Here is a 19,040-nt window from a genome sequence, read left to right as displayed (position 1 = left end):
CATGCCCTTATGCTTCTTTGTAACTTCCTGAGGAAGTTGTTAAAGGTTCAGACAGAACAGAAGTAAAACCAGTGAATCGCCAAAGTGGCAATTAGTAAAAATTTACTGGGCACTCACCAAAAAGGCAGTTTGCAAACCGGGAGCACTCAAACCAAAACATGGAGTGAGACTCGGGGGTATATTGTTACAAAGCAGATTCTGTAGCAAAAAAGGGGACTGTTTATTCTTCACATTGGTTGGTTATAATGACAGAATTTTCAGTGGCTACTTTCTATCAACCTTGGGAAACTATTCAAGTTTTGCTTGTGACTTCCAGAGGCATAAGCAAGAAACAGCTGAAGTCAAGCTAGTCATGCAAAATAAGCTAAATTAAGGTTTACCCATATGACTAAACTGGTTTTGTCTACTCAGTGAATTTTCAAGCCTGGTTGCTGTTTGTCTTTTGATTTTAACAAAGTGAAAGTCAGTACCCTCTTAAGAGAAGAAGACTTAGTATCCACTTTACAAGTTAGAAATAATTTTTATATGTTCTCTATAATAATTTTTATATGTACATGCCTGTGTACGGATGTATTCACAGTACACAATATATTTCAACAGAGCAATCTCAGAAGCCATAAAAGACTTAACCCAGTGCTGAGAGATATTATCAATCAGAGTCTCTCTCCCTAATGAATAATAAAATGATATGCTCACCCTCTGGTGGCCAAAATCAGAAATACACTTCCATTTTCTTGGATTATATTCAAAATAGGATTAGTGCGGTATATTAAATTTCTGCTTCATATTTAACCTACGCCAAAAATAGATCTAAAAGAAGGCTACTGGCTTAAAAAACAAAGCAGAAGTAGGTCTACTACAATATCTGAAGGAAAATCAACAAAATTATTAAATATACTAATTTAAGAATTGCTATGACAGCATTTGATACTTAACACTAATTCGGTTTTAAAATATTAGAACTGTAGAATTTTAAAGTGGAAAGGAATTACTAGTCTATTCCTCTCCCATTTAAAACTGCATGTTAGAGAATCAGTGAAAAAAATTAAATTTTTATTTCATTTTGTTTTTAACCTGTTAACTACATAAAAAACAAAGACTGCACACATGGGATTAAATAGTAATGAGACATTTTTTCTTATGTTTCCATTTCTTTAAATTTACAAATAGCCCTAAGAATTAGGAAAAATTCATACCACATGTAAGTTTATTTTAATTTTCTGCCCACTTTCTTCAACCATCCAACAAATACGTATTACATATCCATTATGGTTTCCATGGCACATGCTGGATTATAACTGTGCCTGCTTTCAGCCTCCTGGAGAGGATACTGTAAGGACTGTGACAACAGAGAGTGGGCACAAACTATGAGGGCCATCAAAGTAGTCTTGGTGGGGGGAGTGATCAGGAAAGGACCCTTGGGAAAGGTGACGTATTTTCTGAGACCTGAAGCAAGAAGAGGGAAGTGGGAAGGGAGAATTATCCTGTAGGCAAGGAGGAAACATTCCTTCCAAAGGGCCTGAGGTGAGAGAGAATGTGGAAATTGGGAGAAGCTACGGAAGTATGGTTGAAAGAAGTATGAAAAGGAAGGGTCCCAGGTGGGAAGAAAAGCTGAAGAATGTGGTGCCCCAGAAAGATCAACAATGTCTAACCTGGAGAGGAGGCTTTAAAATACCCACTGGCACTTGGAAGTTATTGGAACCCATGGGGGAATAGCTGCTAGTGGAATTAAATGGAAAGAATGGTGGTCAAGAAAGTGGGCACAGCAAATGTGGACAATGGAAATAATGATAGAGGGAGATGGGGAATGAGAGGTTTCTTCAAGGTAAAAAGTCTATAATGTGTAAATAACAACGGGGAAAAGGCAGCATAGAGGGAGTGTTTATAGATAGAACTCACTCACAGGGAGCTTTAATGGGAACACTAAGGAGAGATTTGAAACATATAGATGTTTTTGTGGTTATAGCAGAACGTGGTCCCAGGGCTTGAGCACCTGCAGGGCCCTGCGGGAGGAGGTGGAGGCTACCGGTGAAGAGGCAGAAATTGCAGGGACTGCGTGTCACCAGCAGCAGCAGCAGGAAGGAGGAGGGGCCCAGAAGTTCCCTTAGTCCTTCCACAGCCACATGCCTGCGACCACACAGGCGCAGACAGGAGTCCTGGACGAAGCTCCCCGGACAGGACATGGGACAGCTGAGGAGGTCACATGGGGCACTTGCTGAGGCTGGTCGATTTACACTTTCTTTTAGCCTTTTGCTCTGTTTTGTTTTCTGATGAATAAATTAAGTGGACAGGACTTTATAGGATTCACTATTACTTCTTAAAAGCTTACCTATAATTTCATTTTGATTTACTATCTATAAATAAAATGTGCCCAGATTCCCCATTAAATAAGGCCACACATTTAAAAAGTTATTTATATTTTAATAATAAAATATATAATATAGCAGGAAATGTAAGTGCATGCAGATAGATTATTTACGTATATCAGTCAAATTGATTAGCATTTAGTTGATCAACAAATAACAGACTAAACCTGAGATGATAATTCTTAGTCTGAGTCTCAGGTAGAATTACTTCCTAAAATCAGTATTTAAGATATAAGGGAATACACACAATTATATATCCATTCTTCTTGTTCATTCAGAGGCATTACATGCTGACAAACCTGCATATAAAAACAGAGAGCTTTTAATTTCCTTTTATATATTGCTATTTTGGGCTAATTTTTCAACAGGACATTTCTAGACCCTATGTAAAAAATATCCCTGTTCATATAAAATTCTACAATATTTATCCTTAGCAGAGACCTACAATCTATGACCTGATGTCCAACAGGGTAATACAGCCTAAATTCTACCCTGATATAAAAGCCGGTACTTGGTGCTTGTGAAGGCAGATAAAGAGGGATGGGAGTAAATACCTTTTCCTCCTTACCCACCACATTTTCTAAAATCCTCACTGGATAACAGAAAAGATAATCTTTCTTTATCTTGTTCTAGGATTTCATGGACAGTATGGAGAAAGAAAGGGTAAGAATGGAAAGGTTCTTCTTCTTCCCCTTCACTAGACTAGTCTACTGATCTGTCCTGTGGACTCCTGGCTAAACCAAAAACCCAGAGTTCTGCTAACACCAGAACTACAGCTGTTCCTGACTTGAGTTAGCTAGTTATCTAAAACTCGGGCATTTTCTCTTCCAGGTTGCCTTAGAAAATCTAAATAATGTACATAAAAGTGTTTTGGATTATCAAAATTCCTATTACTATTAATACTACTTTGTATTTCTATATGATGTTTGAAAGTGCTTCATGTACATGATTTTATCTTTACATTAACCTTGTGAAGTGCCTGGAGCTGGTGATATGTTAATTTTACACTTAAAGAGACTGGAGCAGAGAGGTTAAGTGAATGTGTCACACTAGCTGAATCGAATAGTGAGAACTGGATTAGAACTAAGTCTCCTACCTCCTAGTATAGGATGATACTAATACAAATATCAGACTTAAAATAATGTTCTACTTTATTTAATACATATATTTATTTGTAGCATTAATAGCAAAAAAGTTTTTTTCAAACTGACAAAACAAAAGGCTTTAATTAGGAAACAATGCATTACCATTGTAGATTTGGGCGCCACTTCTACTGCAAATATGTTGAGTCCTCTGTTGTTTATGCAGTTTTTACTTAGCTCATTGTTGATGTGAATAATCACTTTATTATCTGACTATAAAAAAAGATTTCGTAAGTTGTTATTTCTGTCTTTAATAAATACAGGCAAAGAAAATGGTAATTATAAGACATCTGTAAGTCTTGTGATAGAGGTATTCACAGGGTTCCATTGAAACACAGAAGACTCTATAGAAATACAGAAGCATTAGGTGAGGCTGGGGTATCATGGAAGACCTTATGGAAGACACTTCTACCTGAGATAATAGGTGATAGCCTCTAGGTTGGATGGGAAGCAAGAGAAAGCAGAATGGAGCTAAGAAATGAGAGAAATGCGAGAGTCAAAGTATTCCCCAGCTACGGAACTTGCAACCACTCCCTAATGGCTACGAAGGGGTAGAATAACATTAGACAACCTAAATTCATTTCTCAGCTCCTCTACTACTTAGCTGTGTGGACTTTTGCAAATTAACATCCCTGTGCTTCAGTTTCCTTTTGCATAAAATTGGGATAGTATTTACTCCATTGGGTTGTTGTGAGAAGTAAATGTGTTAATATATGTAAAGTGCCTGGCACATTGTAAGCTCTGCACTATTATTACTTCATTTTGGTGAAGAAAGTTTAACTTTAATTTAGGGAAAGAAAGGAGACGGAGGATTGAGAAATAATATGTTATAGCAGAGCAGAGGGACTGGGGTAATCCTAATAAAACACAGAGGGCAGAAACAGAAATATGCTGGATTTTAGGAATCACCCTCCAAAACTTTATGATCCATTTGAAGATAGCAACTTACTAGCTGGGGACTCTAGCTTATTTCATCAAGTCCAAATTCCTTTATTTCTTTTTCAAGATTACATATACAGAGTGGGGCAAAAGTAGGTTTACAATTGTTTGTATGGAAAATAATAAATAATAATACAAAAAAATAAACTCTGTTGACTGTAAACCTACTTTGCCCACCCTGTATAATCTGGACCCATTCTACCTGTTGTTTATCTTCTGAATACTCTTCCTAGAAAATTTCTCCCTCTTTCCTCTACACTTCATGTTAACGCTTTCTCCTGTTTCTCCTTACAACTGTTTCCCAAGATGTCTCTCTGCATATCTAAATCCTAGTTATCCTTCAAATCCCACACCAAATGCTCAAATCCATCAGAGCCCCCTTCCCCACATCACAAATCCTTCCCAACTTCTACAGTCCAAAAGACATCAATTACAAGAGATACGAATATAGTACAACTATTGTACCTACAAAAGTATTGCATTATTTAACATTTAATTATTCTCAGGTCTCTTTTGAGAGTATTAATTTTATGTTTTCAACTAGCCCATAAACTCCTTGAAAGCAGAGGCCATGTTGCACTTTCTGGTGGCCCTTAATTGACTAGGAGAGTTAGTTACTTAACATATACTCACATTGACTCAGTGCTCAGCCAAATCTTAAACACCTTAACAAATTTATGGCAGGCATAAAAATAATGAAAATATCACCCAGGAACTAAGAGGAAGACGCCAACAGTACTTTAAAAAACCCAGCTATATTAAGTAAGGTTTCATGAAAACTTATTTTTTCTAGAAAACTGGGTATCTCTGACTCTAAGAATTTATGCATGTATTCTCTTGACCTGCCATATCAATAGTAGCAGGGAAGATGTCCAAAGCTAGAAATAACTGGCATGATAAAATAGGATCTGGACAGTGGAATATACTTAATTAGATAAAGTGATAGTCTATAGAATTTCTGATATTAAAAAGTTTGTGTAAAAAGTTGGGCTAAATTTTTTTCTTTGTATTGCTTCAAAACATGATGTCTATTATTTTAAATAGTTATGTTTGTGTGAAGACTTTTATTAACAAACTAAATAAAATATTTTGTACCCAGATGATGCTCTATCTTACAGATATCCAAACATTTAATTTCATATTAAAAGAAAAACAATTATCTCGAGCCTTTAAAATATATACATATAAGGAGGTTCTAATCAAGATGGTAGCGTAGCTAAAAGTGGTACTTGAATCCTCCCACAACCATATCAAAATTACAACTGAACTACAGAACCACCATCATTCAGGTGCTTGAAATCTAGCTGAACAAAAAAGTCCTACATCTAAGAATATAGAGAAGAAGCCACATGGAGACTAGTAGCAGGGATGGAGATGTGGAACCTGCTAGTCCCACACCCACATGTGGCAGATAAAAATCTGGAGAGATATGTCAGCTGCAGAGTTCCCCCATGGGGAGCAAGGGGTCCCAGCCCCACACCAGGCCACCCAGCCCAGGGTTCCCGTGCCAGGAAGACAAGTCCCATAACTTCTAGCTGTAAAAACCAGCAGGGATTATAGAGAAGACAGAGGGGCTGCTGGAATCCCAGGCATTCCTCTTAAAGGGCCCATGCATGGACTTACTCGGACTCACTCCCTCTGAGCCCTGGCGGGACAGCAGCTAGAAAGGCACCAGAGACATACAGGGAGGAACTGAATTCTCCAGTATCAGGGAGAGAGCTGGAGGGGTAGCTTTCTCCCAGAGGTCACTGTTCCTTTCCTGAGCCATCCCTCCATAGAGCCAGCAGGACGGTGCCATATCTGAGTCTCCATCAACTTGGCTATCACTGTTAACCCAACCCTGGTGGTGGTTCCCTGAGACCCCGCCCCAACCAACTTGCAGGCCCACCCAAGCTGTTTCCAGTGGCTTTTCCATACAAACAGCTTCTTTTGGCTCATGCTTCAGACTCTACTAAAATCTCTCAAACAAGCAGCATCTGGCCTTGGAGTGCCCTGAACCTCTTGCTAAGTGGCCCCAGGCCCAGCACTAGCAGCAGCTGGCCTTGGTCTGCAGCTTGGCCTCTCCTGGGCACCTCCAAGCCCAGCACAAGTAACAGCCATCTGCAGACCACACTGTAGCTCATGCCTGGTGGCCCCGGGCAGCACACAGGTGGTGGTTGATCTTGACCTGCACCTTCCAGGAGGCCTCAGAGCCACCTCCACAAGTGACACACTCAAGGGACAAGCTCAGTGGGTACCAGAGTCCTGCTGAAGTCCTGCTCTTTTGGTTGGGCCCCTGCAGAGCTGATCCTCCATCTTGGTTCCAACCAGTCTTTGCAGCCAATCAGCCAAGGGTAAATCCCTCCAATTGACGTGCCAACAGCAACCAGGGCTCAACTACCACAGGAAGGTGTACACAGCTGACACAGGGGGCACACTTGGAGTGCTCAGTTCCAGTGATTGCGGAGGGAGGCTGTGCCACTAGACCTTACAGAACACCTACTACACAAAGCCACTCTACCAAGCCTGGGAGACACAGCAGCTCTACCTAATACATAGAAGCCAACACAGGGAGGCTGCCAAAATGAGGAGACAAAGAAACATGTCCCAAGTGAAAGGACAGAACAAAACTCCAGAAAAAGAACTGAACAAAATGGAGACAAGCAATCTACCAGATGCAGAGTTCAAAACACTGGTTATAAGGATGCTCAATGAACTTGGGGGAAGAGTAGATGAACTTAGTGAGAACATCAACAAAAACGTAGGAAACATAAAAAATGGAACTAGAAAACATAAAAAAGAACCAGTCAGAAATGAAGAATACATTAACTGAAATGAAGAATACATTACAGGGAATCAACAGTGGAGTGGATAAGTAGAGGGTCAAATCAGATATTTGGATGATAAGGAAGGAAAAACCCCCAATCAGAACAGAAAAAAGAGCCCAAAATAATGAGGATAGTATAAGCAGCCCCTGGGACAGCTTCAAGCGCACTTCACAACTTCAACATTCACATCACGGGGTGGGGGTGGGGGCAGAAGGAGAAGAAAGAGAGCAAGGAATTGAAAACCTACATAAAAAATGGCAGAAAACATCCCTAACCTGGTAAAGGAAATAGATATACAAGTCCAGGAAGTGTAGAGAGTCCCAAACAAGATGAACCTAAAGAGGCTCACACCAAGACACATCATAATTACAATGCACAAGGTTAAAGACAAAGAGAGAATCTTAAAAGTAGTGAGAGAAAAGCAGTTATCCACAGGGGAGCACCCATAGACTGTCAGCTGATTCCTCAACACAAACTTTGCAGGCTGGAAGAGACTGGCAAGAAATATTCAAAGTGATGAAAAGTAAGGACCTACAACCATGATTACTCTACCTAGCAAAGCTATCATTTAGAATGGAAGGACTAATAAAGAGCTTCCCAGACAAGAAAAAGCTAAAGGAGTTCATCACCACCAAACCAGTATTACAAGAAATGTTAAAGGGTCTTCTTTAAGATTCGAGCAGGGCTTGGGGGAATATACGAAAACGGTAAAGGGATTATGAAGTACAAATAGTTGCAGAATAGTCACAGGGATATAAAGTACAGCATAGGAAATATAGTCAATAATATTGTGATAACTGTGTATGGTATCAGATGGGTACTAGATTTACCAGGGTGTTAACTTAGTTATATGGTGATTGATCACTGGGTTGTACACTTGAAACTAATAGAGTATTGTATGTTAACTGTAATTTAAAAATAAAAAAGTATTTTAAGAATATATAGGGTAATAACAAAATTTTGACATAAACCTAAAATGTATATGTATTTTAATTTATATACACATATTATTCTAATCTACTATTGATATTGTAAAACATACATAAAATGGCAATTGAAAAGGTTGACCTCAAGATGAATTAAAAAAACAAAACTGCTTCTGTTCTGTTCTTGTATCCATACAAAATACATGTAATCCTTCCAAACCAAATACACTGTTTATGTATAAGATAGATCAGTCAGCTTTAAGAAGCTTGCTGAATATATTTTCCAACTTTTTGTAGTTGTTGCTGTTAGTGGAGCTGACTGAATTTACAAAGTAACTCATTCTGGGTTTTGCATGAAAATAAGGTCATTGTCTCCATTGCTTTGCTAAAATAACATTTTTACTGTGATAGATGGGCAAATCATCATGCTTAATTTTCCTTTTAAAATTCAGACAGATCCTCTGTTCTCTGTCATTCACTGTTCTTATTTTGTAGTCTGTATGGTGCACTAATAAAAGAGACCTTTTATTTTTTAAAAATTATATATATATATATATATATATATATATATATATATATATATATAAATTATCTTGCACAGTTTGAGTTAGAAATCTAAGGAGAAAGAATAATTGCCTACTATAAATATTATTAATATAATGGGATATTTAATTACTGTGCAAGAATAGAGTGAGAAAGAAGATGAAAAATATTAGTAAACATTGCAGTTATGAGAACCACTTTATAATCGATACCTTGTTTTCAATAACAGAAGTTATCCAGGTGTCACGCTTATGAGTATGTACAATAATATTTTCATAGCCATCCATTACTTTGGCGTCACCTTTGTTAAGGACAGATTTACAAATGGCCTTCTCGAGTTGTCCACTGCACGGCTCCATATGGACAGCTTTAATTCTTGGCTTGCATTTGTCTGCATAGATATCGATGACAAATGGGCATGCCTGATATGAAAGAAAAAGCAAACCTTATTTTAGCCTGTTGACAGAATTTAAAATAAATTATTTATTATTAATATGTTTATCATATGATTTAAGAAGATGCACTGCACTTTCTACCTTGTCCTTCTGATACACTTTTAGAAGAAAATTTTAGTACTATAAATTGAGTGATAAAAAATCAGTAACACCTCCTTTAAGCCACTGTACCACTCTATTTTAGAGCTAACTCGTGTCATATTAGTTATTTAAATCCCTTTTCTAACTATAAGGGTACGGAAAGAACTCATCAAAGGGATCTAAAGGAATTACTACGTTTACAAATAAAACTTAATGGGTGGATATACAGTACTGAAAAGAACTAAATGTATAGCTATAGATAAACAGTTCAAAGTTAGTGTAAAAGAACATTTAAAGTCTGAGACCTAAAAAGATTTTTGTATTTGGAAATGGATTTTTATAATGTCTGCCTTTTAGTCTTTTTTTTTTTTTTTTTTTTTAAATATATCTTTATTGATTTCAGAGAGAGGAAAGGAGAGGGAGAGAGAGATAGAAACATCAATGATGAGAAAGTCACTGATCCCACAACCCGGGCATGTGCCCTGACTGGGAATCGAACCCTGATCGCCTAGGATCCTAGGTCGATGCTCAACCACTGAGCCATGCCCGGCCGGGCTGCCTTTTAGTCTTTACTAGAGCCCACAAGGTGCTGCACATGGCAGCCTTTGCCTCTCCATCCAACCAGTCTCCTGCCTCACTATATGGCAGCTATTCCGATCTTTCATACCCTAGATGAACAAATGAAGCTCTTTCCTAGGTCACAGCCTTCATACAGGGTGGGGCAAAGTAGGTTTACAGTTGTGAGTACGTGAAACACGGAGTTTATTCTTGTATTATTATTTATTAATTATTGCATTAGTTTCCATATGAACAACTGTAAACCTACTTTTGCCCCACCCTGTATGTAGCGTTCACTCCGCTTGGACGGTTCTTTCACTTTTTACATGGGTACCCCCTCCTTCAGGTTAAAGTTTAAGAGTCGCCCCTGCAGAGAGCTGCTCTTAGCTCCCAATTTCCTTCATTCCCCCACTGTTCTCTACCTTGACCTCTGGCTTATTTTTTTCAAAACACTTTTGAAATGATTTTTTTTTTTCTATTTAATTAATCATTCTCCTTGAGGGCAGGAATTTTGACTATTTTATTCATGATTGTATTCTCAGTGCCTTTTTATTACAGGTTTACCACATATAGGCATCCAATAAATATTTGTTGAATAAGTAAGTGACTTTATACACATTGATGGTCATCTTTTTATTTGGGAGACAAAAGGTAAAAGTCTGAAGTTAGTAGAGCACCAACACACATTTTTATTAAAATTTTAAAAATATATATCTTAATGATTCCAACCTTTACAAATAATAAACTCAGCTTTTTAAAGAAAGACAAGACAATAAAAAAAAAAAAAATCACTGGTTCTCTCTAAAAATCAATGGAAAAAATATCAAAATATCCTCGGATGAAGATTAACCAAAAAAATTTAAAAATAAAATTCATTGGATTAAAAAGCAGATCTGGGTTTGCAATTGAATTTTATCATTTACTAGCAATATGACCTGAGGAAGTCACTTAATTTCTGTAACAGTTTCTTCATTTAAAAAGTGGGATTAAACTGGATATATTCTGCCAAGGGTTGTTGCAACTACCTAATAAGTGATAGTATGAAAATATTTCACAATGTAGAATTCAGAAAAAAGATTATCTATAATAATTATAAAAATGAATGTGAAATTTTAAAGGTTTATTATTATTATTATTATTACTAAACAGATTCTGGTATTATTTTGCCATTTCCAAGTCCTGGTTATCAGTTTTATTCAACCAAAGAGTATCAACAAAAGATTCACTGAAAATAAAAATCTTAAAAGGTCTTTGTTAAAGAAATGTTCTCTAAAGTTTTAAAAATGAAATCACATCTACTCTAAAAAAGTTGCCCTATAATACATTATTTTTGTCTGTTATGGGCTTAATCTTTTATTTATCTATTCTCTTGATCCTACTAAGTGAATACAGGAAGCATACAACAAGAAGACTCAAAGTAAAAGGTCTGTTGATGCTAATATACTATATATTACAAAAAATATAGGAATACTTTAAAAGTACTGTATGAAAAATACTATAAAAGCACTTCAGAAATACTATAAAAGTACTTTTCACAGGTTACTATACTATGAACGAAAAAGGGCTATGAAATAACCTGACAAGCTGAGGGGCCACATGGCAGGCCTGACAAGCTCAATGATTGAAAGTAACCACATGAGACCACAAATTCTTAACTGGGCAGGTCATAGCAGGTAATCATGTCCCAGGCCTACAGCTTCCTTACTTTACCTTGAGTGAGCTCTGTCCATTGTTCTTATGCATCTAGGATAACATACCTGTGAAATGTCAGAGTAATTTTCTTTCCTAGACCCCTTGAAGGCAAAACCACAGGCCCCAGCACACAGGACCACCAGAGCACGAGACCACAAAACCCTTCTCTGTGATCTTGTTTCCCGAATACCATCTCTACAACCTATAAATGCTAATTATTAACTGGTGCGTCCCCACCAACGTAAAAGAAGTATGTGCCTCTCTGTTTTGCTTTTTATCAAATCCTAGAGATTTCCTGCTTTGCTTTCTCCTGCACCCTTAGTCTACTACCTAAGGATTTCATGTAACCCTCCTTATGACGCCTCCTTTGAGTCTAGTGTATAAAATAAGCTGCAAACCACCACTCTCCAGAGCATTTTCTCAAACCATTGAAATTTTGCTTCTAGGCATGTCCTCAAAATTTGGCTCCAATAAACTCTTATACGACTTTTCTATAGGCTGGACATTGTTTTGCTGACAATACTAAACAGACTACTTTGACTAAAGTCCTGATATAAAGCAACAAAAAAATAAAACAAATCTATGGAGAAGTTCAAGGATTCCATCATAGATACACAAAGCACGGTCTGCCAAATTCTGAAAAGAAACACTGAGTACCATCAGATTTTAATACACATGGGGGTGAGATCTGACAAAACCAGAATGGCCATCTGGACACTAGATAGAATCCTCCATGAAACAACTCATTCCAATAAAGATAAATAGGCTATAATATTAAACACTGAGGAAACTTTCCTAGGATAATGGAGGATGCTTTATCTATAAATAAATTACCTGGAAAAACTGCGGTACATGAATTGAAAATATGCTCTGAAAGACTCCCTGAGCATTTCCAAATTGATTTTATATAGTAGGTTCTCCCTCTATGGTTTATGAATATGTACTACTAACAACAGTACATTTATTTTCAAAGTGGGTCAAAATATTTCCCTGTTGAAAAGCCACACCATCATCACTGCCTAGGACATTCCAAATTACTGGTTCTGTGATGAGGGACACATTTAACTGGAATAATTATTCATGAATTTTGATTATGTAAGGGTCTGCTTCTTACTCAAAAATATTTTTTGTCTTTATCATTCCCAAACTTCTAGAAAAATAAAAAGGGCCACTGGAAAGGTACATCCTTTAACTATCCTAAAGTGAGGTTCTCCACAGAGCCTCTAGAAGCACACGGTCCACAGAATTAACCTAGGACTCTTGAACAAGCACATGATCATACATAAGCAGCTTCCTCTCAAGACCATTGGAACAAGGTGTTTCCATAGGTTGTACTCTTTACTGATTTAACAGTGTACATGTCTGGCTGCGGCCTATCATGTTCTCCTTATTAGTAACAATAACTTGTCTAAACCTAGGTTTTAAGGAAAACATGTTCGAATTATGAGAAATACAAAATGTAACTAGCTGTCACAACACCACAAAACAACACACCCACAGTTCCATTAAGGATAATTAAATCTCCTGAGAAGCTTCTATGTGGAAATCAGACTATTTAATGCCAACCCTGAACCAAATTTAATTATTTTGTATAGCTTTTAGTTAGGCCATCCCAAGGGTATAACTCCCCAACACCCTCAATGAGTTACCTTTCCTTACATACACTCCAAAAGAATAACACTTTTTCTGGAAAAAGACTCTTGAATATAGTGATCCCATTCATAGCAGTTACACCACTCCAGGTAGTCATAAAAAAAATTGTTCCTTCATGTTGGTTGACATAGTAATTAATATAGTCTAAGTCCTAGGGGCACAACGAACCAGTTTAAATTATTTAACTAAATCAGTTATAGATAATAAAAAACACTTGATTTTCTCTTGACCAACCAGGGAAGAGTCTATATCAATGCTAATACTACATGTACTTGGATAACACTGTAAGTAAAAACACCTACGATTAATTAAAAGAGCTAACTATAAAATGTTACACAAAGAAGACTTTGGGGGTCTTTGGAACTTCTCTTGGCCAAGCTTGGAAAATCTAGGGTTATGATTTTGGAGTGCCCTCCAGTCCCTTCTTGCAATACTCCTAGTTATACTTGTTTGTCTCAGAGTTTAAATGTCCAGGGTCTTAATAAGCTTCTGTACACTCATTGTCCCAATTCATAACTTAAAGACAAAAACAGAATAAATCATGATAAATGTACAAACTGTAAATCAGATCCCCACAGATGAAATCACTTCAAAGAGAATCAACAACAGTGGTAGAGTGAATGTTTGATAGTTTCTTCCATAGCGTTAGCTGGATGAAAATCAAAAAGGGAGGCTGGGATCAAAAAAGTTCCTACAAACGTGTCAAAAAAACAATTATTGTGTTGTCATTGTTACGAGTAGTCACCAGAACTGGTTTAAACCTATTCAACTGATCTGCAACAACTCATCTCAATGAACACAGTTTTGTAAGCCAACCAGTGTCAGCTCCTCAGTTTTGAAAGTCAAGCAGTCAGGGACAGATTCATGTCAATAAATACACTGCTGAGTGCCAATCAATCAACAGTCTCACCCGAGTAACCATGCTTCCCCCAAATCCTAAATAAATAAAATGAGAGTTCTGCTCTGTGTGGAGTGAATGCAACCAACCAGCATAGCTCTCCCTTACAGTAAGCAATCCATTCAGTTTTATCTTTGTATTTCAGTTACTGAGTGGTGATCTCATTATCTTTTGACATTTCCACTGTGTATTTTTTTACCTTTTGGATTTTCAATGATGTGAATATATTATATATTCAATAACTGAATAAACTTTAAATTTAAAAAGTTTTATCTCAGAGCGCTGGCCAGGTAGCTCAGTTGGTTAGAGCATCATCTCAATACACAAAGGTTGCAAGTTCAATCCCTGGTCAGGGCACATAAAAGAGACAACCAATGATTGCATGAATAAGTGGAACAACAAGTAGATCTCTCTCTCAAATCAATCAATCAATAAAATGTTTTTAAAGTTTTATCTCAGAAATCCTCTTGCCTATGGTTTCAAAGGTCAATGACATCAGTAAATGCTATAAAATGTTTTAAATTACTCTTAAACTAATTTCTAATTAAAACTAAGTGAAAACATGTATAGCAGATGTAATATTATTCATAGATTAGACACTGTGGTTAAAATGTGGGGTTCAGTGAATGTTAGGTTAAAGTAGAATATAAAAGTGACTATTACTAATAATAGCAAAAAATTATAGAAAACTTTTCAGAAAACAGGATTATGATGGATTTTGAATGACATCAAAACTAGGAATTAAACCAAAGTCTCAATACACTTAAAATTTGTTGGTGCTAGTGTTACTCTTCTAAGTTGATTTATTTATAGAAAGAACCAATGCTATTTTTAATTTTAAGAATATAAACAAATGTATTGTTATCTAATGTGTGGCCTGAAACTGTTAAATTCTTTATTTTAAACCTGACACAAAAGTATAGAATTTAAGAAGTAATGCTTAATTTTTATTATTCCTTTGGATTACAAGTCTTATTCAACTTCTATATCTATCATGTTAATAAATAATAGTAATGATAGCTAATACACACACAGTTCTTTAAACAAGTTAAGCACTGCCCCAAGTATTTTACAAATCCTAACCCAAGGAGTATTCTTTGTCCAAAAATCAGAATTCCAGTTTTCATACAGACACATTCCCCTTATTCTAAGAGAGCCTTTATTCTATTAGGACAAAGAGTTAGTTTCCCCATAGAAATAACAGTTTAGCAACGCAAATAATCACCACCAATTAAGAAATATAATTTTTTTAGATTACAATTTTTTCCTGCATATCATATATTCAAACTCTTTTGTTCCTGAATTATTTAAATGTCTGTAGTAACTAAATTTCAGTTCAAAAAAGGAATTTACATAAACTAGCAAAAACATGTTGTTGCACCCAGGATTCATTCATATGCTAAACTTCAAGAATTTGAGTGCCCAATTCAAAAGTCAAGTCAGGAAAATGTTCTCAGGGTAAAATGTTATGTAAATTAAACCCATTTTTCCAAAACTTTCAGATTACTTTACCTCTATTAATTCCAGAGCTTTATTGTAGCCCATCGAGAGCAGAGTCACCCAAAGGTCTCGAGGATCTCCTTCACGATCATTAGCTTCCATTAGATTCAGATCCATAAAGCCCTGTCTTGTTAGTTCATTCTTCTTTGTATCAAAATTCTCTGTCAAAGCAACCAAAAGTTCTTTCGTATATAATATAAAATTCATACATTTAATAAAATGTCTATTTTTTGTTATCCATAAATGTTTATGAGCCTGTAAGCCGCGTAAACGTGGGATAAGAATGACTCAAACTGCGCTGGAGCCCTGGCCAGTGGCTCAGGCGGTCAGAGCGTCCAGACTGGCTGAGGTTGCAGGTCTGACTCTGTCAGGGCACAGGCGGGAATCAACCAATGAGTGCATAAGTAAGAGGGACAGCAAATCAATGTTTCTCTCCCTCTCTCTCTCTCTCTCTCTCTCTCTGTCTCTGGAAGGGACAGAGGGAAGGATGGAGGGAACATTTAAAAAAACTAGATGTTTGAAAGATACCATTCTAATTTCCTACAACTCAGCATAATAATCATCACAATGCATGATTTAGTTTTTAAACAAAATCTAAAGTTATAAATAATCCAAATATATTACAAAATAGAAAGAGATTATAATATTGGGTAAATTCTAACCTGCCTGCTCATGTAGAGTAGATAGTAGTAGACAAAAATTGAAATGCTTCATATATATTTGTCACTTAAAGCCAGCAGAACTTGGATGAATTTTATGTAATACTCCCTAAACTACTGGTGTTTCAAAAAGGGAGATGGGGATGGTGCCAAATTTGAGAAGATTGCTACATGTCTAATTACTCTAATTTTAACTGAATTGTCCCCTGGTCCTTAAAAAATTGTTAGATAATAGGAAACACTTTGGAGTTCATGAATGTCCCAGATAAATATAAGTATGTCCACTTAAATATTATTTGCAAGCAAAACTAAATTCACTTAGAAGTAACTAAATATGTATATTTTCTGAATTTATCTATAATATAGATAATAAACAGTTACTCATTATGGATTATATTCTGTTAACTGATCTAACAACAAGAAATATTCTATTTTCCAACTCCTGCCTGTAATATACCAAGGCGAAGGGGTACTCTTATTTGAGATATCTCTTTTATATGCATTACAGTAAGAAAAACAGCAGAGACATGACTGTTTAAAACTGGTTGACTGAATAATAGTTTAAAATATTTAGAGTTTGGCCTGGCCGGGTGTGGCTCAGCAGTTGAGTGTCGACCTAGAATCCAGGTGATCGGGGTTCGAGTCCTGGTCAGGGCACATGCCTGGGTTGTGGGCTCGATCCCCAGTCGGGGGCATGCAGGAGGCAGCCGATCAATGACTCCCTCATCATTGATGTTTCTATCTCTCTCTCTCCCTCTCCTTTCCTCTCTCTGAAATCACTAAAGATATATTTTTTAAAAATATATTTAGAGTTTGGAAAGTGACTCAACTTTTGCAAGAAAAAATAAATAAATGAAGATTAAATTTGATCATAGAAATGGTAGCCACTAAAATGGAGGCTGGAGCTACTTATGCAGTAAAGCAAAATAAAGAATATTAATATTTGATATGTAAACCAAAGAAATTATTACTTTCAAAAACTATATCTAGATACTGTACTTTAAAGACTAGTAACAACTAATCTACTTTTAAAACTTAAAATTCTCAATCCTCCATTAATTTTTTAAAAATTTATTAACATACCCAACTTCAAGACTTACTATAAAGCTATAATAATCAAGACAGTGTGATACTGGCAAAAGATTAGATAAAAGGATCAGTGGACTGGAATAGAGATCTCAGAAATAGACCCATACAAATATGTGCAGTTCCTATTTGATAAAGGAGCAAAGTCAGTTCAAAGGATAGTCTTCTCAAAAAGTGGTGTTGAAACAACTAGACATCTATTGCAAAAAAATAAATCTAGACAAGGACCTTACCTCTTTCACAAAAATTAACTAAAATGGGTCACAAGCCCAAAAGGGTCAGATCCAAAAGGGTCATAGACCCAAAACACAAATCTATAAAATTTCAAGATAACAGGAAAAAAATCTCAATGAGCCTGTGTATGTCTATGAGTTTTTAGATACAACACCAAATGCATGATCCATGAAAGAAAAAATTGGTAAGTGGGACTTCATTAAAATTAAAATCTTCTGCCCTGTGAAAGACACTATTAAAAGAACGAAAAGACATGCCACAGATTGGGAGAAAATACTTTCAGAGCACATATCTAATAAAGACTTGTATCCAATATATACTAAGAACTCAACAATAAGAAAACAAATACCTTAATAAAAAATGGGTAAAAGATCTGAACAGACACCTCACCAAAGAAGATATACAGATGGCAAAGGAGCATATGAAAAGATGCTCGAGCCCGGGGGGGCGTGTGGCTCAGCTGTTGAGCATTGACCTCTGATCCAGATCGCGGTTGATACCTGATCAGGGCACATGCCCAGGTTGCGGGCTTGACCCCAGTGGGGAGCATGCAGAGGGCAGCCAGTCAATGACTCTCTCATCATTGATGTTTCTCTCTCTCTCCCACTCCCTTCCTCTCTCTGAAATCAATAAAGACATATTTAAAAAAAAAAAAAAAAAGATGCTCGATGTCACATTTCATTAAGAAACTGCAAAGTGCCCGGCCGGGCGTGGCTCAGCGGTTGAGAGTCAACCTAGGATCCAGGCAGTCGGGGTTCGATTCCCGGTCAGGGCACATGCCCGGGTTGCGGGCTGCAGCCGATCAATGATTCTCTCATCACTGATGTTTCTATTTCTCTCTCCCTCTCCCTCCTCTCTCTGAAATCAGTAAAGATATATATATACACACACAAAAATTCACCTAAGTCAGCATTTTCTCCTCTTCAGTGAGGTTATAAGAATTAAAAAAAAAAAAAAATGATAAAAATTAATATTATGTATGACTACAAATATTTCAGAACCTAAAAAGCCCGTTTCATTGCAGTATTAGCAATGTTGGTAAAGAAGACATTCCCCCCAAATCATTTTTTAATTCATCCATTCTTGGGGATTTTTGTATAGCATAGTGCTTAAGGTTCTGGAGACTAACTGCCTAGATTTGAAATTCAGCTATGGAGTTTTTTGCGGTGTAACCATGGTCAAGTGACTTACCTAACTCTTTGATTCTGTTTCCTTATTTGTAAAATGAGAATATTAGCACATAACTCAGAGAGTTGATGTGTAGAAGTGCTTCCACCTGGTATGTGGTAAGTTCTCAAAAAATGTTAATTATCAACTCTACCAATGTAATTAAATTGTTAAACAAATTTTATTTATCAACAACTTTACCATAAGAAAATCCTAATTATGAATCACTCTTATGGAATATGCTCTAGTGCCAACAATAGAGAATCAAAAGATTGCATCATTAAAGTTACAAGATAATCATATCATTCTAAAAATAATATACTCTTATGTGTAT

General features: G+C 36.4%; 1 protein-coding gene across 3 annotated transcripts in view; it reads right to left on the bottom strand.

Moving 5' to 3' along the window:
- Positions 1-2,506: 2,506 nt before the first annotated feature.
- EFCAB7 (EF-hand calcium binding domain 7) overlaps positions 2,507-19,040 on the bottom strand; it is a 40,244-nt gene continuing 23,710 nt past the window's right edge. For all 3 annotated transcript variants that reach the window (XM_081144411.1, XM_081144413.1, XM_081144412.1), the window contains exons 11-14: positions 15,573-15,721; positions 8,936-9,145; positions 3,614-3,721; positions 2,507-2,665 (exon numbers count right to left, since the gene is read on the bottom strand). In XM_081144411.1, the coding sequence (XP_081000537.1) occupies positions 2,591-2,665; positions 3,614-3,721; positions 8,936-9,145; positions 15,573-15,721 (542 nt within the window). In that variant the 3' untranslated portion in view covers positions 2,507-2,590. The remainder of the gene's footprint in view (positions 2,666-3,613; positions 3,722-8,935; positions 9,146-15,572; positions 15,722-19,040) is intronic.

This window comes from Miniopterus schreibersii (assembly GCF_964146895.1).
Source record: "Miniopterus schreibersii genome assembly, chromosome: 8".
In the NCBI taxonomy this organism is placed as follows: Eukaryota; Metazoa; Chordata; class Mammalia; order Chiroptera; family Miniopteridae; genus Miniopterus; species Miniopterus schreibersii.
The sequence above is the reverse complement of the archived record's forward strand: the minus strand, read 5'-3'. Positions and strand labels throughout refer to the sequence as shown.